This window comes from Eulemur rufifrons, chromosome 30 (genome assembly GCF_041146395.1).
Source record: "Eulemur rufifrons isolate Redbay chromosome 30, OSU_ERuf_1, whole genome shotgun sequence".
In the NCBI taxonomy this organism is placed as follows: Eukaryota; Metazoa; Chordata; class Mammalia; order Primates; family Lemuridae; genus Eulemur; species Eulemur rufifrons.
The window spans coordinates 34,024,663-34,048,801 of record NC_091012.1 but is presented as its reverse complement, the minus strand read 5'-3'; the positions used below and the strand labels follow the sequence as shown (position 1 = coordinate 34,048,801).

Here is a 24,139-nt window from a genome sequence, read left to right as displayed (position 1 = left end):
GGGCTTATTTGAGAGCTGCTGTTACTTGTTCATGATGTCTTTGGACTTCTCCTTGGGAAGCCCCTTCAAAAGCCCACTTTTGAGTCTTGTCAGAAAACCAGTTTCCTCCCTTTTGTCACACATTCTCACTTAGCTAATTCATCAGACTCAGCTCTGGGAGACTGGAAGCTGTTTTTAAAAATCAAATGCAACCTTAAAGGATGAACATCTGACATGGCTGAGGATATTTAGATGGATATACTACAGGCTCTGGAGGAAGTTCCTAAAAGCGGGGGCTCTTGTGTTTTCCAATCACCCCTGCAGCATGAGAATAGAACTCCCCAAGGTCATCACCTGGAAGAACAAGACTCATTTGTATGTGTCAGTTCTGGTACAATGCAAAACATCGTCCACAGCATTTCTAGAGTCATATTTTATATAAAAAAAAATATATAGGTGTTCTGAGGTTGTAAGAGGCAGAGCTCAGTGGGGATCATGGAGTAACTCATGAAAAGTGGAGTGTCTGCCTCCCCCACTAGAACGTGAGTTCCATGAGAACAGGGACGTTGCCCATCTTATTCCATGGTGAAACCTCAGTGCCTAAAACGGTGCTTGGCACACGGTAACACATTCAAAACATATTTGTTGACTGAATAAAGTTAGTACTTGAACTACGTCTTAAAGATAAATAGGGTATGTTGATAGCAGGAACCAAGGCAAGGCAGTATGTATATTAAACATGTATAGTAAGGCAGGGTCAAACTGTGGGGTGCCTTAAAAGCCACACTAATCCTGAAACAATGGAGAGTAAAGTTTCTAATGGACACACTGAAAAGTGGCATTCTCTAAACATTAACCTGGTTCAATTATGCAAGGAGGATTAAATGGAGAAACGGAAGGCAGGAAGACCTGTCACTAAAGTACACCAGGAGTGAGGTAATAATAATTTGAAGATGCAATGACAGGAAAGGAGGAAGGAAAGACTTCTTAGCTTAGCCAATGAGGATTGAACACTTTAGAAATACTCTTGGGACAAAAGCCAGCAATAAAAAAGAAATACTGCTAAGTCAGTCACCAAGATGATAATGGGCATAGAAATACTAATTAAGATAGAGGACATTATCTACCTAAATAATCCCCTATATTGGGAACAGGGATTTGCCAATTTTAGATCACTGATCAACATTTGCCATTTTAATGCTTGTTTTGTTCTCCTAACAGAGCATCCCTTCCATCTGGTGGCAGTTGCTTGAATTGCAGGCCAAGATCCAAAATAGGCAAACCAAGCCTCTAGAATAGGATCAAATTACTAGGCAAATCTGTATGGCAAATCTTCATGAGATCTCCTACTAGGGGGAGGTTCAGAGAGAATAACCATTTATTCCCATGTGGGGCTGTTAGTTACTGAGTGCAAGGCCCAATAGACCCTAACTAGGACACAGAAAGAGTCCTGAGCCTATGCTGGAAATCTAGCTCTGTCACCTCATAGCTGGAGAGCCAAAGGCAAGTTATATCTCTTTGAGCCCTACTTTGCCCATATTTTAAATGGAAATAATACTACTTGCCTCATAAATTTGTCAACTAGCAAAATACCTTACACATAATGGAAATCATCATCACCATCATCATTATAATCCTCCTCTTCCTCAGTGTTTGGCCTGGCTACCAGTTGATACTGGCTGGCAGAGTATTAGCAAATCTGTGAACCTGAGTTCACAGTTATATTTATTTTACAAAATATAAAGTTAATAGGAAAGACCTAGGGTTGATTATAGACAACTGACACAAAAAAGCAGTTGCTGAGTTTTCCCTCCTGTGAAATATAGGGAATGAAATTCAAATGCCATAACTGCTTCAATCATTTAAAACTAGAACATACACTTGATACTATACCTACAAACTGGAATCTAATTAAGAAATTTGGTCAATTCTATTCCCTGGTAGACAATAATAGGTATGAAGACTCAGTTTAACGTGTACTATAATGGTTGGCAGTAAAAGAAAACCAAGGTATTTGTTGCAGAAACAACCTCAGTGTCCAATAATGGGAGTTTAAGATATTGTACAATTATCATGTTTTAGAAAAATATTAAACTGAGTGAGAAAAATGCTCACAATATATTAAGTGAAAAGGCAGTGTGAAACAATATGTATTGCACCAAATAGGGATAAATAAGGTTTCTTTTGGGGGTGATGGAAAAGTTTTGGAATTAGATAGTAGTGATGGTTGCAAAGGAGAGTGAATACTAAAAGCCATCAAATCATACACTTTAAAATGGAAAATTTTGTTATGTGAATTATATATCAAAAAATTAAAAATAGAAAACCTCTGTGTAGTATATAAAAATATATACATACATTAATTTGTATAATAAAAGATCAGAAGGTCACATAATAAAATGTTACCGTTGGGTCTCTTGGTATGCTTATGGACAATTAGAGATGACTGCAAAAATTTCATTTTAGAAAAGGAATTATGTGTACTTTAAAAGAGAGATTTTAGAAAAGTCACTTTTGCACGATTCTTTTTGTTTAGAGCATTAAGTCACTAACATTCTCAGAAAACCTCATCTTGAGTAGACCTTTTGGTGTAGCTCTTTTAGAACCATGCCAGTGTTTCACATACGCAAAAAATAAATAATTAAAATAAATCAGGACTAGAAGGGAAGGACCCAAATGGAATGCAAACAAAAAAATAACCTAACCATACTGAAGTGGTGGAAAGGGAAAAAAAAATAAGCAACCTTAGAAAATAGTACTTTGACTATATACTTTAAGGCTAAATTATAAAAAGAACTGCACACATTTGCGACAACATGGATGAACCCATGAACCCAGAGGACACTGTGTTAAGTGAAATAAGCCAGGCACACAAAGACAAATACCTCATGATCTCACCTATATGTGGAATCTAAAATGGTCAAACTCATAGAAGCAGAGCAGTAAAATGGTGGATACCTGGGGCTGGGGAGAGGGGCTGGGGAGATGTTGATCAAAAGACACAAAATTTCAGTTAGAGATCTATTGTATCTCTGGGATATAGTAATAAAAATATACTGTATACTTGAAAATCGCTAAGAGTAAATTTTAAATGTTCTCATCACACACATAAAATAAGCATGTGAGGTAATGCATATGTTAGCTTGATTTAGCCATTCCACAATGTATATATATTAAAATATCACATATACCATAAATATATATAATTTTTGTCAATTAAAAACTGCACACAAATATCATACTCAAGTTAGTTTGTTTCTCAGGAGTATGAGTTAGCAATTATGAAACTACTTTAAGTGTATTTTAGGATTGAGCAAGTAAGTATACATATTGTGGACAAGGAGAACCACATTTCTCACCACTGGAGAAATAGTTACAAATAAAGAAGGAAAAGCTAGAATGAACTCTGTGCTGTTTGGACTGGAATCAGAGATATTATTTTAGTTCAGACTGATCCTTTTGATTCCAGTCTAAAATATGTGTGTGTAAACACACATACACATACATCTTCACTTAACATCATCAACAGTTTCTTGGAAACTGCAACTTTAGGTGACATGATGTGTAAGATAACCAATTGTTTTTTCTCATCAACATTATAACAAAATGACATGACTTTGAATGAAACAATGTCATTCGAGGACCTGCTGTACATTGTTTCACTTAAAGTCACAGTTTCCAAAAACCTATCAATGTTCTTAAGTGAGGACTTAGATATATACACACAGATACAGATATTTTGTGCATACCTTCTGTCTACTGAGAAGGCCTAGAACCAACTTCACCTAGCAGCAATGAGCACAAGTAGCACCCAGATTTTGATTTCTAAATATTATTTGCAAATAAAAGGAACCAGTGATCCCTGGAAAAATGTCTGAATCCAGGGCCGGGGCAGGGAAAATAACATCCTGTGGTACCAGAAAATAAAGAAGTCTTCAAAAATGATGGGGATAAGGACATAGGAGCTCCCAATGGCCAAATACAGGACAATTTGAGTAACAAAATAAATAATGATAGCAGTGGATTTTAACTCATAAACTAAAACATGTTTTAGTAGCAGAATCCTGTTTTCAAATGAAATTACACAGAGCAAAGTGGAAGGGTCTTAAGACACCCAAAACAACATTTGAACCTAATTATCAAAATTAACATTATCATTAGTGAGGCTTATTGACAACATGTGCCTCCTGATACGATACGCTAAAAAGGTTATCATAACATCACTTCTGTGGTGTTTGTGCCCAAAATGCATAACTTGAATCTAATAATAAGCAAACATTACAGAAGCCCAAGTGGAAGTACATTCTGCAAATTAATTATTCAGTACTCTTCAAGAATGTAAAAGCCATGAAGACAAAGAAGACAGGAACTGTCCTATATTAAAGAAGACTAAGGAGACATGACAGCTTCAATGCAAAGGTGATTTTGAAAAGAAATGGGCCACAAAAAGAACATCTGTGGGACCACTGGCAAAATCTGAATACAGTATGCAGACCAATTAATAGTAATGTGCTAATTAATACCAATTTGCTGATCCTGATAACTATGTTGTAGGTGATAACAGTTGATGAAGCTGAGCAAAGACTATATGAGAATTATTTCACTAATTTTGCAACTTTTTTAAAGCCTGAAATTATTTCAAAATGAAAAGCCAAAAAATAATTTTAAACTTCATTGACCAGAACACAGGACAGGAGATAAAGTTATGGCCCACATCAGCTTAAAATGATTTGCACACCTTAGACCAGTTACTTCACTGTCATGTATGCCAAGTTCATTACACATAAAATAAGTGGTTTTAACTATATTCATGGATTCCAAATTGTGCTCTGAGAAACCTCTGGGACAGGAAAGGGAGGTTGAACAAGTAAGCAGCCCTGGCACATCACACTTAAGTCAATGCAATCCTGCTTCTATCTACTTTATCTGGGTAATTTCATTTGAACACAGGATTCTGCTACTCGAAAATGTAGCTTTAAATACTATTTAGCATAAAAAGGGAACCAACTATTGATACATAATATGGATGAAGCTCAAAAACATTATGCTGAGTTAAATAGGCCAGACACAGATTCCACTTATAAGAAGTTCTAGAACAGGAAAAACAAATGTGTATATTGCATATATTATATTTATATCTTTATCTGTCATACATACTACTACATATGGTATAATAATATAAATCAGATTAGTTATTGTTTGGGGCAAGGGCAGAGGACATTGGGAAGGAGTATAATGAGAATTTTCCGGGGTGATGGAACTATTCTATTTTTTAATTAGGGGGTGGTTATATGGATGTATACATTTGCCAAAACTCAGGAAACTGTACAATTTTAATGAATGTACTTTATTATGTTTAATTTATAATTCAATAAAATTGGCTTTAAAAATTCATCTCAAATCTCTTGCATCAAATGTTTCTGATTCATTAAATAGACCACCTCTACTTTGATGACTATAAATTTCAGTATCAAGACAGCACAAGCAGTATGAAAAATGAAAGAATAAAACCATGACCAATCTGGGCTAACGCTGAATTAAATAGTCAGAAATTAAATTACAAATATTTTATCACATACCTTATAGAAGAAATACTGTACAAGGTGTGCTATTCTCACATAATATAGATGTCCATGAGCCAAAAGCAGTTTCTTTAAATGTTTAAACTTTGGAACAGAATAATCGCTATTCCTGGCTGCTTGGCGACCTTCTTTGCCTTTAATACCTAAAAAGAGAATGTCTCTATAGGGTGAATACTCCATAGAATAAGCAACCCCCTGGTTTATTTTCATATTTTCAACTTGCTTAAATGTTATAGTTCAATTGTATAGTTTAGCTTTGCTTTTTTCTTAAACCAAAAAGGGCTTTCTTTAACAGTGACAATGAACCTTACCAAATAAAAGGAAACTAAGTTTAATTGGTAACCACTTATTTGTTATACAATATAAAAGTATGAATCATTATTTCAATCATTAAAAGACAAAACATTATCTGGAAGCAAAAAGTTCAACCTGAAAATTATTTTTAAAGTACTCATTAAGTATTTAATTGTCTATGACACTAGACTAGGTGCTATATTAAGGCAATTTAGAAACTTGCAAGTTTGTGGTCTAGGAGCTCAATGAGAAAATGGTGAAATCCCCACACTGAATGAAATTCTAACTAGCAGCCTAAGGGTCCATGAGCTCAAACAGCTTTGGACCATTTCCATGATGAATAACCAATGAGGGGAACTTAAGAGTTCTACACTAAACAGGACTACTTCCAAATGGAAAAAAGAACTGGGAATCTAAACTGTAGTGCAATGATTCCCAAGATATTAATTCCATATCTGTCCCCAGCCCCCTGCCAAAAAAAAAGTTCCTGGGGTATTAGGTTTGTTGCCTAACAGCAGCCTGACAGGGAAAAAAAATGGTACAGGTGGTAGAAAATCTGTTGCTGAATATCAACATATAAATTCAACACTATAGGCCGGGCGCGGTGGCTCACGCCTGTAATCCTAGCACTCTGGGAGGCCGAGGCGGGTGGATCGCTCAAGATCAGGAGTTCGAGACCAGCCTGAGCAAGAGCGAGACCCCGTCTCTACTAAAAATAGAAAGAAATTATACGGACAACTAAAAATATATATAGAAAAATTAGCCGGGCATAGTGGCGCATGCCTGTAGTCCCAGCTACTCGGGAGGCTGAGGCAGTAGGATCGCTTAAGCTGAGGAGTCTGAGGTTGCTGTGAGCTAAGCTGACGCCACGGCACTCACTCTAGCCTGGGCAATAAAGTGAGACTCTGTCTCAAAAAAAAAAAAAAAAAAAAAAAAAGAAAATAAATTCAACACTATAGCTCAAACCACCCATAAATACTGCCATGTTGAACACCAGCCAACCAATTATCATTTCTTAGCCCTAAACAGTTAAGAATCTCAAAAGATATAGTGCAGCAACATAAGCAGGCAGTCTGGCCAGGGGCAGAAAATCAATAAAATTTCACACATAATGTCAAAGTGAGAGCTAAACAATCAATTGTGTTGCCAGTAGGTTTTGGAAATTCACTTTACTTGGCTAATCTAAAAATATCCTCTAAATATGCATTGCTACATTCCCATCAGGGGTAGGACCTTGGGATGGACATGTTCCATTATCAGATGAGGACTTTCATTCAATTAACAATTATCATTACAAAATTCAAATTTAAGATGAGCAACCAAAACAATCTCTCTAGAATATAAGACCACTCTACCTGAAAGCAATAATGATACCTTACAGCTGCTATCTCATTAGAAGTTTCTTACCTATTCCCACATGGGATTCCAAGATCATACTAACATCATTGGCACCATCACCTATCGACAGAGTTATTGGGCTGCCTTTTAAATTCTTCACCATTCTGACAATCTAAACATTAAATAGAAAAGAGGTATAGAAAAAGGTCAAAGCAGAATGTGAGACTGGACTACTTTGGGGATTTATGCCTCATTCACACTTGTAAATGGCAGCCTTGCAAACAGAAAGGTAGGTAGCTTGTGAATACAGTCATCCCTCCGTATCTGCAAGGGATTGGTTCCAGAACCCTCCATGGATACCAAAATCTCCCAAGTACTTTAAATCATCTCTAGATTACTTAAAAAATAATATCTAATACAATGTAAATTCTATGTAAGTATTTGTTATACTGAATTAGTTTTTAATTTGTATTATTTTTATTGTTGTAATTTTTTATTATTTGGGTTTTTTTTTCCTAATATCTTTGATCCATGGTTCTTTGAATCCACAGATGCAGGACCCATGGATATGGAGGGCCAACTGTATATACAATAGTCTTGAATTCTCAGATGCAGAAGACAGCCATTCAAAATGTAACATTAGTACCCACTTGTTTCTGGTTCTATGCATGTATGAACTATCAAAAATCTTGCCTCTCACACATTTTGGAGATGAACACATTTCCCTCTTTTGTCATTGCATAAAGTGTCCTTTCAGATCAGATGTTGAATGTGTGACACTGGAGGCCAGAAAGCTGATCTGGGGTGACACATACAGGGCCACCAGAACAAAAATGTGAAGTCAGAGAATAATGTTTTTGGTTACCTCTGATTCTCTCCTCCCTGCTGACACTTCCACCTTCCCTAGGAGCACATCAACCCTTATTCCCAGGAACTTATCTAATGTTAAATTATTATACCCATCTGGTTGCCAACTAAACTTTACTAAATCTCTTACTGCTCAATATGGTTTGACCTTTCCTGTAGGTAGCTGTATTTTAAAAGGGACATTTTAAAGGGGGTGAGATTTGCAGAAAGTTGCCCAAGACATGTGTACAAAGCCTGTCACTATTCCCTGAGTGTTTATTCAAGATGTGTAAATGCTACTGTGTAGTTCAGTACTGTGTTCATGGCAGGTACCGAATAAAATGTTAATCCCTGGTATTAAAACACTTCTGGCTTGGGGTTCTCCAAAACCTCCTGGCAGTTACTTGTGGGAAGTGCACTGGGTAAGCAGCTGCCCTCCTACCCTATGTTTTAGAAAATAATCACTGTTTAATGTGGCAACCCTCAAAACCCCTTGCAATCTAGCAGTTTTTAAAAAGTTTAAATAATGCTTTGCAAAAATTCTGTCCTCACAATTTCTCTGACCAGTTAACATAAATAAAATCTATTTCCAACATACCTGAATTAAAAATAATTTATATGAAGCTAAAGCACTCTGCAGTTATTTCTTTTAACAGAATTCAATCAGGTTTTAGTTATATTAAAATTGCACCAAAAAACACACAACCAAACCATTTACCACAAAAATGATGTGACTGTGAAATGCCACCTTTCCCCAGTCCCTCCCCTCATTTGGTTCTTCTTAAAAACTTTTTAAAAGACTGTCAGAAATAACCTGTAAGTTAAAAGATTCAAAGACAAAATTAAAGAACCCAAACTAAATTTGTTTTTGGTAGGCTACAATACTGGTTAACTAATTACACCAATTATACCATGTACAGTAATGATTTTCACTTCAAGGAAGAAAAACTGCAGCCAGGAAAGGTCTAGGGAAGGCAATAAAATCATCAAGGGTGGCAGCTTCTGCATGAAAATATAGATTAAAAAGAGTAAAACTTGTCACTGTGGAAACATAAAAGGATATATGATCATGGACTATAAAATCATGAAGGACTTATACAGGTAAACAGGGAGCTTTTCACTGAGTCCCAGGTCAACTGGATTAAGATCTTCCCCTCAATCTCTAGGATAGCTTTCATGAAAAAGAAATAATTTTACCAAAAAACTATTCATTCATCAACTATAACTGGTTGCAATGCACTATGGAAAGCAATTTGCTGAGATCCAAAAAAGATATAAGGCTTGATCACACATCTTAAGAAGCATACAATGAAGTAGTATGGATAGGTTATGAGTACAAGAATATTAGATAACTAGGTTAACAACACAAGGTGACAAAACATAACATTTGTGCAGGAATACATGACATTGCCATCCACATAAGAAGGCCTATGATGTCAGAGAAGTGAGAAGACACTACAGTGATTAGGAATGATTTCACAGAAGGAAGAATGATCTGATATAAGTCATGAAATATCAGTCAGATTTAAATGGACGGGGAAGAGGGGTATATTCCAGAGAAAGAGAATAGTATATTCAAAGGCACACAGCCAGGTAAATATAGTACATGCTGAGAAAATAGATCTGGCTTGACCAGATCAATGAGATTTTTATATAGAGGGCGTGGACAACTATATCTGTCTGGTGCCAGATCAACAGGGAAGGATATTATGAAAGTGACAGCAGGATGCAGGAAGAACTGGAGGAAAGCAAGACTGGGCAAAGAGAGAAGTTATGTGACTAGTTACAGGTGGAGTTCAATGAGCTATTTAAAGTCCTGGCCCTGGAAGGTAATGAAAAGAAAGGAATAGAAGACAGTGTACTAAAAAATAGACAAAGATCACATGGAAGAGTAAAGCATGAGGGAAATCAACATAGACTTCAAGGTTTTCAATCTAGAAACCTGAAAGTATAGTGAGCTCAGTCATAGAAATAGAAGATGGCAAGGAAAATGATGGTTGGGCTCTAGAGAAGGCAGAGTTGGGGTGATAATGACACACCCAAGAAGACATGTTTGTTAAGTAGTTGAAGATGTAGAACCCCAAAGATTTGGATTGGAGATAGTGACTTGAACATCACCTATTTGGACATGACAAATGAATAGGTGATACCCTTGAAAAAGTGACTACAGTGAGAGAAATAAAACAGACTGAGGACTGAAACCCAAGGGGCGCCATGTTCAGGGTGGGACAAGCAGGATATGATTAGGCATTCACATACCTGCATGGGCAGTGAAGTAGTCAAAACCCAGGTAAACAATTTAAAGCAGCACATAGTGAAGGTGAAAAGAAAGAAAAGAAACAGAGAAAGAGAAAGAGAGATAGATACCACTTTTGGAGGCAAGCCTCTGACTAAGGGGACAGATTTCTATGGATACTGGCTGGAACTGATTCCCCCGCTGGGGCCAAGGGAGGTTTTCAAGATTGTAGAGAAGAAGAGCCTCTGATTGCAGTGGGGACTATGAGTTAGAAGGTAGACAGAGGAAAAGCCCCAAGTAGGATGGGGGGTGTGTGTGTGTGTGTGTGTGTGTGTGTACGTGATGTGTGAGGAGAAGCCACAAATGCAGCCATCCTTTGGTCTAGAGCAATTGGCTAAAGAATCTGAAGAAGCAAAACTACGTATGAAAGAATATCCTGCAGTATATACGGAAGTGAAAAAATATGTAAATGATATCCTAAGTTTCCTGGTACCTAGTGAACACAAAGAAGCAAGGTGAGGCAGATCAATTCTGCCTGTGTGGGCTGGAAAAGGTAGCATACAGGAGATGGCTCTTGAGCTGGGTTTTATTATGAGTAAAATTTTTGTTAGACCAGGGGAATTCAGAGAGAATTCCAGATGAGGAAATGATATGAGAAAAGTTTTGGAAGCTGCTCTGAGCATAGCACATGGAAGAGACATAAAGAGAGAACAACCAACAGGAGTGGAGAATTTATGCTGGATAAGGGAGCGATAATGGACACAACCATGTAGAGACACATTAAGGGACACTGTGGGAGCCCCAAGTGCCACATTCAGTCATCTACCCTTCAGTCCTAAGGGACTATGAAACCACTAAAAGTGTCTGAGAAAGAATATATCATGGGAAGAGTCGTGTTTTAATAATATTAATGTGGAAGTGTGGGGAAAGAGATTGAAGGTGCATGAGTGAAAGCAAGCAGACCAGTGAGGAGACTAAATCAAACACTCTGTGCGTAAAGTTTTAAGAGTTTAGACTAGGCTGGCAGTAAAAGGTTTCAAAAGATGGCACCAAAATGAGAGCTATGACAAAAAGTGGGATCAACAAGATATGATGACTAAATATGGAAGGAGAGGAGGAAGATCAAAGGTAGTTTTAAGACCTAGGGAGCAAAAGAAAACCGGTACTGGTAACAGGAATAATATAAGACAAGGGAAAAACCAAACCAGTCTGCATAGAAAATTACAAGATCTGTCTTGGACACTAGAATTTAATATGATAGTAGGGAATCCCATATGGAGCTGTCTAGCAGACAGCTAGAAATAGGACACTGAACATCAAGAAAAAGTCAGGGCCAGGGATTTTTTCTGAACCCAGAGTGGAGTTCACTGCAGCCTTCAACTCCTGGGCCTAAGCTCTCCTCCGGCATCAGCCTCCCAAATAGCTGAAACTACAGGTGTGTGCCACCAAGCCCAGCTACTTGTTTTTTGTTTGTTTATTTTTGGTAAAGATGGGGTCTTGCTATGTTGCCCAAGCTGGTCTCAAACTCCTGGCCTCAAGCAATCCTCCCTCCCGCCTAAGCCTCCCAGCATGATGAGATTACAGGCATGAGCCACTGAGCCTTGCCAGGGCCAGAGATTTATCAAAGGAAGTCAGAGAAATGGATGTCCTTATCCAAAGAGATAGTCCATAAAGTACAAAACAGAAAGATTTCCCAGCACCATTTATTAAATAAGGAATCTCTTCCCCGGACTGGAGATCCACATGTGGAAGACTAAAACAGGACACACAGCTCTCACCCCTCACAAAAATCAAATCACGGTGGTTAACAGACTTAAACCTTAGGTCAGAAACTATTAGAATTCTAGAAGAAAACGTAGGAAAGACTCCTACAGACATTGGCCTAGGCAAAGAATTTATGAAGAAGACCCCTAAGGCAATCACAGCAACAACAAAAATAAATAAATGGGACCTGATCAAATTAAAAAGCTTCTGCACAGCCAAAGAAGCAGTCACGAGAGTAAACAGACAACCTACAGAATGGGAAAAAATTTTCGCATACTACACATTAGATAAAGGACTGATAACAAGAATCTATTTAGAACTCAGGAAAATCAGTAAGAAAAAATCAAACAACCCTATCAAAAAGTGGGCAAAGGACATGAATAGAAGTTTTTCAAAAGAAGATATAAAAATGGCTAACAAACATATGAAAAAGTGTTCAACATCTCTAATCATCAGGGAAATGCAAATCAAAACCACAATGAGATATCACTTAACTCCAGTGAGAATGGCCTTTATCAAAAAAGTCCCAAAACTATACGTGTTGGCGTGGGTGTGGGGAGAGAGGTACACTCATACACTGCTGGTGGGACTGTAAACTAGTACAGCCCCTGTGGAAAGCAATGTGGAGATACCTTAAACAGATTCAAGTAGACCTATCATTCGATCCAGCAATCCCATTACTGGGCATCTACCCAGAAGAACAAAAGTCATTCTATAAAAAAGACACCTGCACCCGAATGTTTATAGCAGCACAATTCACAATCGCAAAGATGTGGAAACAACCCAAATGCCCATCGATTCATGAATGGATTAGCAAAATGTGGTATATGTATACCATGGAATATTACTCAGCTATTAGAAATAATGGCGATATGGCATCTCTTTGGTTCTCCTGGAGAGAGCTGGAACCCATTCTATTAAGTGAAGTATCCCAAGAATGGAAAAATAAGCACCACATGTACTCACCAGCAAACTGGTTTCCCTGAGTGCACATTTGGGAATAACACCAATTGGGTATCGGACAGAGGTCGGGGCTGGGGGGGAGGGATGGGTGTATACCTACTTGATGAGTGCGATGTGCACTGCCTGGGGAATGGACACGATTAAAGTTCTGACTGGGGGGGATGGGGTGGGGGGAGGGGAGGGGTGCACACCTACATGATGAGTGTGATGTGCACTGTCTAGGGAATGGACACAATTGAAGCTCAGACTCAGGGGGATGGTGAGGCATGGGTAATGTATATAGCCTGATCTTTTGTACCCCCTTAATGAGCTGAAAAACAAACAAAAAAAAAAATAAAAAAAAAAATAAAAAAAAAATAAAATTTCACTCCAGAACCCATGTTCCTGAGCACAGAGTACATACACCAGGTCTCTTGTGTTCCCTGATCCAAAAAAAAAAAAAACCAGAAAGATTAACTTTGCCTTAGAAAGAACCAATAATTAGGGAGAAGATAGAGGATAATACAAAATAAAAAAGACACTAGGTTGTCAAAGAGGATAAAAAACACGAGGACCACAGGCTATTACAGAAACGAAGGAAGGAGGACATAATTGATAGTGTCAATCGCAAAGGAGAAATGAGAAAGAGAATGGTAGACAGCACAAGTGATTGGGCTAAGTTTGCTTATAAGCAAGACAACAGAGTAAGAAGAACAAAAAGAATGCATGGGGCTAAAGTCACAGGGGACCTAGAAGCAGTAGAACGGAGGCAGCAGGGACGAAGGCAGCAGGCATGAAGCTCTCATTAGAGAGAGAAGTCTGGAAAGTGAAACATTGGACAGCAAACTTGAGAGGACAACAAGGTGCAGCATGGGTTTAATTCAAAATGGGGGAAGACTTCTGAGTTTGATCACAAAGAGGAAGAAGATAGGGAAGAAGAAATTATACCTAATAATGGCTATTTGAGGAAGAAAAAAATTAAAAGAAAACCAAACATTTGCACATATGTGTACAGAAGTATCCAGAATGGAACATTAACTAATGTCCAGAGTTACCTGGGCTTTCTGTAATGGCGCCATCCGGCAGCAGAGCACTGCAGTACACTTCATACAAATTTGTAGGAAAATGTTTTTGTAATTGTTTGAACTCGAGTCTTGGCTAGAATTTAGTATGAGTGACAATGTGGAGCCATCGATGATTAATCCATATTCCTGATGTTCTGTCCATGCTCTGAAAAAGAAAAGCAATGCTGTGTTTGAATCTATTATACATTTCTATATAGAATATTGATTTTTTTTTTTTTTAAACCACAAAGAGGAGGGTCCCAGATAAGAGGAGTTATCAATCTGGTTACTTGACCTGTTCATTCTAAAGAAGCAACTAATTCTAATAATGGCACAACAGTGACTTTCAATCATATCTTTAAGACTCAAGCTGCCCATGTAGATGATGGTAAGTTCTATTTAATAAAAGGAATGGAAATAAAGGAGGTTGAACAGCCTGCCTTTGTATAAGAAATTCAAGGTGAATATTTAGAATTACGGATCAGTCACTCAAACTCTGATATGAAGACAAATCATCAGTTAATTGAAACTCCTTAACAACCTGGGGAAAAGACAAAATGGTTTTAGGGTAAACAAATCAGAGACCTTTCTCTAATATTAATCTTTGCCTGAGTGAAAATAACTATCCATAAAAGATAGCCTCTTAAATATGACAGTATCTAAAAGAAATGATGTTCATTAAAGAATGCCATATAATTCTGATATATATTCCTTACATAAGTATTATTTATACTAGCTTAGTGGTTCCCAACCCTAACCTTCCTGTTAGAAATACCTGGGTGGCTTTAAAAAATTGCCCATGCCTGGGATCCATCCCCAGACCAATTAAATCACAGTATCTTGGGCAGGGCTTGGCTATATGCAGGTATATTTTAAAAGCTCCCTAGGTGGTTCTCATGTATAGCCAGGACTAAGAGGTATTAGGTACCAGGAAAGACAAATATAACAGGTGACAAGTATTTAAGAAAAATATATGGGGGAAAACTTAAAACTGAGAGAATTCTACCAATTAAAATTCTTTTTGCAATTAAAAAAGAGTGGTTATTCAATTTTTGTTCAGGGAATCTTGTGTGTCATTTGTGAACCACTGCAAGCATTAGACACAGAAGGATCTCATAGTTATAGATTCAGCTACCTAATTTGATGCTACTCAATGTTTAATGCACAAAGGAATCACCTGAGAATCTTATTAAAATGCAGATTCTGATTCAGTAGGCCTGGGGTGGGACATGAGATTTTGCATTTCTAATAAGCTGCCCAGTGACAATGGAGCTGCTATGCTATGGACTAAACTTTGAACAGTGAGGGCCTAATATACCTCAACACTCCCCTTTATTCCATATTTCTTCAGTGTATACTGCTAACACCATAATATATTGTACTTATCCATATTTTGCTTCATAATTTTATGAGCACTTTTTATTCACTAATTAAAGAAACAACCATGATGTGTTCTCTTTCTTTGTTCCCCTACTATTATAGCTAACTTACTGGCCAGGAAACAACAGCTCAATAATCAATCAAGCAATATTTGTAAGCACCAACTATAAGCAGGCCATACAGAAGAATTATTGACTAATCTTTTTTTTAGAGGACAGAAAATCTCCTGAGAGTGACAGAAGCATACATGAGAGAACATACCAGACCAAACAAGATAATAAATGGTTAACACCCAGTTATTGGGATAATAAATCACACAGGGAAGTACAGTGGGTTCTTGGTGGTGTGATATCTAAAGTGAGACTTGAAAGATAGGGAAGAAAGAGGTGAAGGGAGAGAATGAATGTTGTGGCGCACTGGGAAAGCAAAGTGAAAAGGTCACTTAAGGCCTTTGGTGCACCTGAATCTGTGGGTAATGGAGAACCACTACAGGTTTCAGAGCATGGTTGATACAAACAGTGCTTCACTTAAAGACCACTCACTTGGCAGAGGGGCATAAGGATCTGAGGTGTGAGGTGCTAGGCCTCACGCACTTGTGGTGAGAATGGGAGCATGGATAAGGCTTGGGGGCTGATTTGAAAGTGGAAGGGGCAAAGGAGCAGAAGAAGCTGGCAAAGGCGATTCTGGGTCTGAAGCCTCTGTAACCAGGGAAGAACCTGTGCCCAACTCCAAACAGATCACCAGGAAGAGGGGTTGATCAGAGATGGTGATGGTGTGATAAGTTTTCCATACACCTTGGCTTTTGCAAAAGTGCCCCAGAGCTGTTAAATGGTGCTATGAACCAAACTGTGTTCCTCCAAAATTCACATGTTGAAGCCCTACCCACAATGTGACATTGCTTGGAGATGGGACCTTTAGGAAGTGATTAAGTTTAGACAAGGTCAAGAGGGTGGGGCCCTCATGATGGGATTTCTGCCTGTTATGGACTGAATTATGTTCTTCCAAAAGGTATCTCTTGAAGCCCTAACTCCCAATGTTATGGTATTAGGAGACAGGCCCTTTGGGAGGTAATTAGGTTTAGATGAGTTGAAGGTGGGCTCCCCGTGATTGGTGTATTGCCCTTAGAAGAGGAAGAGACACCAGAACTCCCTCTGCCATGTGAGGGCACAGGAAGAAGGCAGCCATCTGCAAGCCAGGAAGAGGGCCCTCATCAGAAACCAACCATGCTGGCACTCCAGTCGCAGACTTTTAGCCGCTAGAACTGTGAGAAATAAATTTCTGTTGTTTAAGCCACCCAGTCTATGGTATTTTGTTATGGCAGCCCAAGCAGACTAAGACAAAAGCACAAGTAAAATTCATGTAATTTGGACTGTCTTTATAAGTACCATTTGGCTAAAGAAAGGAAACATTTCTCATGGGCAATTAATAAAAACCTGTTTATACTCACTGATGCCCAAATACCAGAAGAACAACAGTTGTTTAAGAATTGGCCATAGCTTCATGAATTTGGGCTATTCATTTTTAAAGCTAAGTTTAAACATTAGAGAAGAGGATCTAGATAATAGCATAGTTTAAAAGCATGGGCCCTGGAACTGGATATAATTAAGGGGAATTGTTCAACCCCTTAATAGTTGAATGATCTTGAACAAGCCATTTCATCTTGCTGAGCTTCAGCTTCCCTATCTGTAAAATGAAGAAAATAAGATTACCTAACTTGGTTGTTAATATTGATTAAATGAGAATAATCATACAAAGCACTTAACACTGTTCGTGGAATATAAAGAGTGCTCAAGAAATGGAAAATAATACTGCTTAGGGGTCTCTGGAGTTGGTGCAGGCAAATTCAATAGCATTCCAAAATAGGAAATCAATTTGCTTATGGCCAAGGTAAATTCAAGTAATTGGCTCAGACAAGGCTGAGCCTTGATCGATGGGAAGTATAGAAGATATATCTCTGGGCATTGAATTATTATGGATGAGTGGCTTTCCTTGACACTCTTAAATTCCACAAGTTCTTCCTAAGCAGCTAGCTGAAAGCAGAGTCAAAGTGGCCATGTTAACAAGTATCTGGTTCCCTTTGGAGTTCTGGGGCGTGAGAATCCACAGAAAAGTGTTCTACAACTCAAAGTGCATGGAAACTATTATAGAGACTGATTTTATAACATTCAATTTAAGAGTCCATGAAAAGAAATATTTTTTCTTAACATAGACCAGGCCAGAATATCAATACTAAATACCCATACTCTAAACATTTAAAAATTGAACTATTTTTCTAAACCCTGAGAAATGCTGAGTTTTCTTTTAAGTTAAAGGAGAGGTGGAAAGTGCCAAATAATTTCAAATCGGCCATTAGCCAAGTCTCAGGGAAGATTTTAACTTGTAAGGATAAAACACCTACAAATAGAAATGATAAATTACAGAAAATGGAGCTTGTTGCTTAAACAGCTATGATTTACATCTGTACCAATGTCTAAATATAAGAAACTGATGTACTTTCTTACTTTTTAAGGCTTCTAGTACTTTTAGGAAATTCATGCAGCAACTTCTTACGATATTCTATCAACAATTCATGTAATCGATCTTCTTTCCTTTCACTTTCTTCAATAGTTTTTGTGGTTAGTTCCAAGAGCTCAGTGTTGGTTTGGAAAAGGCGGCAGGCATAGCACGTGGATTTGGCTGTCTCCATCTTGTCCCCAGTAAGCACCCAAACTTTCAGGCCTGCGGCATGTAGAGCTTCAATGGTCTCCGCAGCTTGATCTTGCAGCCTGGTAACACAAAGGAAACCCTGTTATCCTCTAAAATTCCTTATCAAGATTCTACAAAAAGGCTTGCTAAAGAGAATGTTTTTACAATTCATAGCAATTCTAGAGTCCTGACACCTTATCATGGTTGGTTTTCTTATATATCCCCTATTCACTGTGAGAGTGTTATCTCTGGCATAGTTTTACATACTAAAGTGAATTTCAAACAATGAAGTTTAGAAAAGTTTGTGATACCTTTCGAGGTAACTAGTATCCAGTGGCAGAATTGAGAATTGTCACTCTAAGCTAAAATGTTCAGAAACTAATCAAATGTTTGTATTTATTGTCACTTTGGCAAATTTCATCACATGTTATATTTTACCACACAAACACTTAACATGGTTCAAAATATAAAAAAACAAATACATTCTAATCAGATACTGACAGAAGTTAGTAAATCCCCATCCCTGAGGAGCTTTAAGAACAAGAATGGACCAGGCGCGGTGGCTCACGCCTGTAATTCTAGCACTCTGGGACGCCGAGGTGGGAGAACTGCCTGAGGCCAGGAGTTCGAGACTAGCCTGCACAAGAAGAGCAAGACCCTGTCTCTACTAAAAATAGAAAGAAATTAGCTGGACAACTAAAAATATATAGAAAAAATTAGTCGGGCATGGTGGCGCATGCCTGTAGTCCCAGCTACTCGGGAGGCTGAGGCAGAAGGATTGCTTGAGCCCAGGAGTTTGAGGATGCTGTGAGCTAGGCTGATGTCACCGCACTCTAGCCGGGGCAACAGAGTGAGACTCTGTCTCAAAAAAAAAAAACAACAACAACAACAACAACAAAACAAGAATGCACATCACCTGGAATGAGAATTTAAGAATAATTCTGGGCCGGGCGCGGTGGCTCACGCCTGTAATCCTAGCACTCTGGGAGGCCAAGGAGGGTGGATCGCTTGAGCTCAGGAGTTCGAGACCAGCCTGAGCAAGAGCGAGACCCCGTCTCTATTAAAAATAGAAAGAAATTATACGGACAACTAAAATATATATAGAAAAAATTAGCCGGGCATGTTGGCGCGTGCCTGTAGTCCCAGCTACTCGGGAGGCTGAGGCAGTAGGATCGCTTGAGCCCAGGAGTTTGAGGTTGCTGTGAGCTAGGCTGACGCCACGGCACTCACTCTAGCCTGGGCAACAAAGTGAGACTCTGTCTCAAAAAAAAAAAAAAAAAAAGAATAATTCTGAAAGACAAGGATACAAAAATAATACTTACTTCGGGTTCCTTTTGGCCATAGAAAAACAATGAAATTAGACTAAATGAATTTCATTAGAATTTTGATACCTTCCAATGTGGCTGAATATATGTTTGTAACTTTTTGTTTGGTTAAGTATCATAATTTGCATTCATAATTTTTAGAAAACTCCCCAAATATTAAGAATCTAAACTTATTATTTCAAGTAGATCAATGCTGGAATCCTACAATCATGTCTGAAAGAGCTCAGCCTGTAAAGTTAAAAGCATATTATTTTAAAGTATACAAAAACACTCAACACTCTGGTCTGTTAAAACCAGGTTAGATTAAGTTCTTATGTTGTTTCCTCTACCTTGAATTTCCTTTCTGCTCACCTCTGTCAAAATCTTAGCCTTTCTTTCAGGCAACAGCTCAAATGATGGCTCTAGCACCCCTCTCTAAACATGCCAAAGCTATTTCATAAACATCTGCATAAGTAAATTGATGGCTTAGTGAAATGTTCAAAAGATCTTAGTGATAACTGATTCATTCTTCTAAGTTACATGGATTTAACTTAAAAATCATTCCCACAAACAGTTCAAAATCTGGTATAATTTTTCATACTCGCTATAGTAAAGGAATCTTTAAGCCCATAAAGACAACAAAGCTAAATCAAAGATTTCAAACCTTGAGAATAAATTACTAATATGGGACAGATCCCACCCTAAATGATTGGTCATGTAAATAACAAGAGTATCATTTTCTAGTTACTTGTCTTCCACTGCAGTGGCTCCAATTAAATTCATGTTTGTCTCAATATCATCAAAAACCTTTGCCATTTTTTCTTCTCTGTCTTGTAAGGCCATTTTTGCCTCTATGAGCTGTCTGTTAATTATTTCATAATCATCTGGAGCAATTTCTTTGAAGGCTACACAGAGTGTCCGGTACCCATCCTAGAAGTAAAGGAGAAAATCTGTAGTTATCTTCATAATAATGGGAAAAAAAAAAACCACACTCTTTTTAAATATTCTTGCTTTACCCATATACATAAAATAGAAATTCTGACACGTTTTTAGTTTAAAAATTGAACAGATTCTAACTAAAAAGGTAACATTCAATTAGGTTCAGAATAACAAAATAATAGCTCTTTTAACAAAGATTTTTGAAAAGTCTTCAAGGCTATAAATTCTGACTAGACACCTGCTCCAGCATAACGTTTTATATTAAAATAAGAAAAGTAATATTATTAAATTCCCAAACACAAAATATAGACCACAAAAATAAATTAAAATTCATTTAAACATTCAATTAAATAGCAATTCCTATAAACATGGTCATCTCTAACATTTCTCTGTTTACTTATTGGTAGGAGAAGGGGTGTAGGCTCACCATAGCATTACGTTCCACATGGACTTTAGTTAACTCAATTTCATGATTTTGCACCCTGGGGAAAACTGCTGAGTCTGCTCCTTTACAAAAGAGAAGTATGTCTCCTAAAATAAAGAACCAAAGTACTTGACTTAGAATTTTAAGACTGGCATTGGGAATTATTAAGATAGCCTCTCCCACCCAGGTGTTGTATATTCTGAGCCTGCCTTGCAAATCTCACCTAAATGGAATGAGACATCTTGACCTTTAGTCTGTCAGGAGAACATTCACCACCTCTTGAGGCTATCATGGATACAACTAATAAGCCAGAGTTTACAACATGCACCTCTGTTAAAATGTAAGTCCTCCCAGCAAACCATAAAGGACTGGGCTTCTGTCAAGGAGCTGCAACTGAATTCTTTTTGAAAATGTAGTCAGCCATGGCCTAGAGTGCCATGAATATGGCATCTGCAGATGTCGAGAACCAAACTCAAGCTCAAATAAGCTGGTATCATTTTGAATAAACTATACAAATTAACTTTTAAAATGCTGGCTTAATGGTTTTTACTGGAATTTTGAGAATAGCTTTGCAGAATTCTGGTACAATTGCAGCTTTAGATCAGTTCATGCACCCAGGGAATATTCACATTTGAGCACTAAGACATACACTTTATCCTTATAAGGGTAACAGCTGAGTTCAACAAATTAAAAAGTGTAGCTCTGAGGTCAATGAACTTTGCAGACCATTTCCCCAGACATTTCACCATTTGTACAACATATATATGGATATAGACACCTGAGAACAGCAAGCATTTAAAATGTTAAGTCTGTTTTTTTTCCATTTCCTCTTACACATCCAAAGTGTGTTTAAAAGTCACAAAACAAATTTCATGGTCACATACTAAAATCAATTTCATGACTTTGCAGTCACACCACAAAGTATGAATACAGTGGGATATGCTCTCCCAGGAGTCTGTCTGCATCCTCCCATTCTCACACTAAGGGATTCAGAACAGATTTAATGCTAAAAAGTAAATTACTGGGAAATAAATCAAGGATATTTTAAAAACAAACCACCTGGGCACACCACACACATACACACACAAACACATGCTGAAAGCCTGCAAATGAAGCAGGAGTGCTCCCCCCTGGGTCTTGCAGAATCTGAGCAGAAGGCAAACCACCATGGTGCCTTGCAAAGACATGGGGGAGCCCGGGACGATGGTACCAGCTGCCCTGCAAAGGGCAAGCTTTACTGACAAAGAGCCCAAGCTCTAGTGGGAAACCGCAATGCCCTTTCCCAGAAGCCTAGCCCTTAGTCATCTCTACCTCATCTGCATCCAGGGAGTGTAAAGCAGTAGGGGAATCAGAAAGGGCAGGGAGAGATAACCAGCAACTCTCTGCACTCAAGGCTTCTGCTGCTAGAAATCCCAAACCGCCCAACTATACTGAGTTGCTACATAGAAACATTACTGGTGACTAGTCAGTACCCTGAGCCATATAAAAGTCACCCTTTCAGGGCCTGTTTGAACACCCAGGGCAGAGGAACAAAGTTCTGTTTCCAAGAAAATGCATATACTGTTGTATCAGGGGTTCTGTCACTGATAGTTTGGCGAACTAAACATATGTCCTTAAATAAATACATGAAGGCACATACAAAAGCCACTGCTTTGAATGACTTTAGCTAATCCAAAACCACTATATGAAATGTTTCTCTTTCCTGATACAGTTGATTAACATATATGCCTACAGTTGAAAAATGGGAAAAAGTCAAGTTTTAAGATATATACCTTCTTGAGTCTTCACAATTACACTCATACGTCGGCGGACAGAATCAAAGTTTAAGGTGTGAAGAAGTTCATACCTTTAAGAGAAGAGGAATGAGAAAAGTAAAATACCTAGACCACACTGAGAAAAATAAAACACAATAGAAATCTTAAGATATTTTAACATCTTAGATGAACACATAGCTCTCCTCTTTGGGTGAGGGTCACTGGTCGTGTGCACAACTGATACTTTCCCTTATCTTGAAATATCTCTACGTGCCAAACATGCTGTCAGAGAACACCCGTGTTGGTTAAAGGGTATTTATATCCTCTCACTATATTACTTAAAACAGTAAGGAGAATGACTACGTAGGAATGGAGGACAAAGGGCTGTCCTACTAAGCTATATCTGGAGGGGTCTAGAAATAGTCCCACTCTGCCAATTATTTTACTAGCATCTATGGAGTGCCTACTATGTGCCAGGCGCAGTGCTAGGTGCTGGGAAACAAAGATGAGTCTGCCAGAGTCCCTTCCCTCAAGGAGCTCACCATATGATAATGGAAACAGAGGATAATAACTACTCTCCCAGTCTGTTGAATCCTATGATAAAGGCACTCACAGAGGAGATGGGAGAGCACAGGAGGAAACCATCTGAAGGTTGGCTTCCTGGAAGAGGTTGTGCCTGAGCTGGGTTCTGCAAAAGTAATATGATGAAGAAAGAGGACCATGGCATTCTGAGTAGAGGAAAGAGCATGTGCAAAGGCACAGCATCATGAGAGAACATGGCTGACAGGGGACTTTAAGTAGTTCACCAATGCCAGAAAAACTCACTGATGAGAAAACAGCAGGAGATGAAGCAAGAAATGTAAGCAGAGGCTGGAAACTGAGAACTCTGTAGGTCATTTGGGATTTTATCCTAAGAACAACAGAAAGCCAGTGAGGGGTTTAAACTATGGAATGACATGATGAGATTGATCAGATTTGTCTGTGGATGGCTGAACAATTAATCAGATGAAGGGATACAGAAGAGTTAAAATAAGAGTTAATTATTACAAAGAGTGTAAGTGAATATTTTCTTTAAAATAAACAACTTGGATACATGTATTTAACATAAAAATATTACTATATGGCTTGGTTTTGGTGGGAAGTAGGGGGTCACTGGTTTGGGGGGAGTATGTTTATATAAGATATTTACATGTAGCATCTCCTTTGGTGTTGGCCAGATGGGAGCACTGTTGTGAACTGGTTAGACTCTGAACTCTGACAATGACCTTGGGTCCCTGGCAGTCAGATGCCCTTCCTCTGGGCTTTTGAACATCCTTTCCCAAGGGAGCACATTACCTAAAGCACCTCTACATGTATTACAGGTTTCTGAGATAGGTCTCAGGAAACCATAGGGGCCAGAATGGAAGTCAGGTAAGACAATCACATTTCAAGTTCAGATGAAGAACTTTAAATTAATCACAGAACCTAATTAAGCCAAAGTAGCTTTGTTCATTGGGGTCTTTGTGGCAAAAGAGGAAAGGTGGAAACACTGCTGCATCAGAATACTAGCCCTGAGGTTCACACTTGAACATCTAGAATAAGACAAAGCTTCTGGTTCACACCAAAGCT

At 38.2% G+C, this 24,139-nt stretch overlaps 1 protein-coding gene across 3 annotated transcripts in view; it reads right to left on the bottom strand.

Annotated features, from left to right (window-relative positions):
* The window catches only part of ATP11C (ATPase phospholipid transporting 11C), a 182,055-nt gene that overhangs the window by 26,801 nt on the left and 131,115 nt on the right, over nt 1–24,139 (bottom strand). For all 3 annotated transcript variants that reach the window (XM_069462993.1, XM_069462994.1, XM_069462995.1), the window contains exons 16-22: nt 22,550–22,623; nt 20,781–20,884; nt 20,163–20,344; nt 17,927–18,190; nt 14,037–14,211; nt 7,263–7,365; nt 5,559–5,704 (exon numbers count right to left, since the gene is read on the bottom strand). In XM_069462993.1, the coding sequence (XP_069319094.1) occupies nt 5,559–5,704; nt 7,263–7,365; nt 14,037–14,211; nt 17,927–18,190; nt 20,163–20,344; nt 20,781–20,884; nt 22,550–22,623 (1,048 nt within the window). The remainder of the gene's footprint in view (nt 1–5,558; nt 5,705–7,262; nt 7,366–14,036; nt 14,212–17,926; nt 18,191–20,162; nt 20,345–20,780; nt 20,885–22,549; nt 22,624–24,139) is intronic.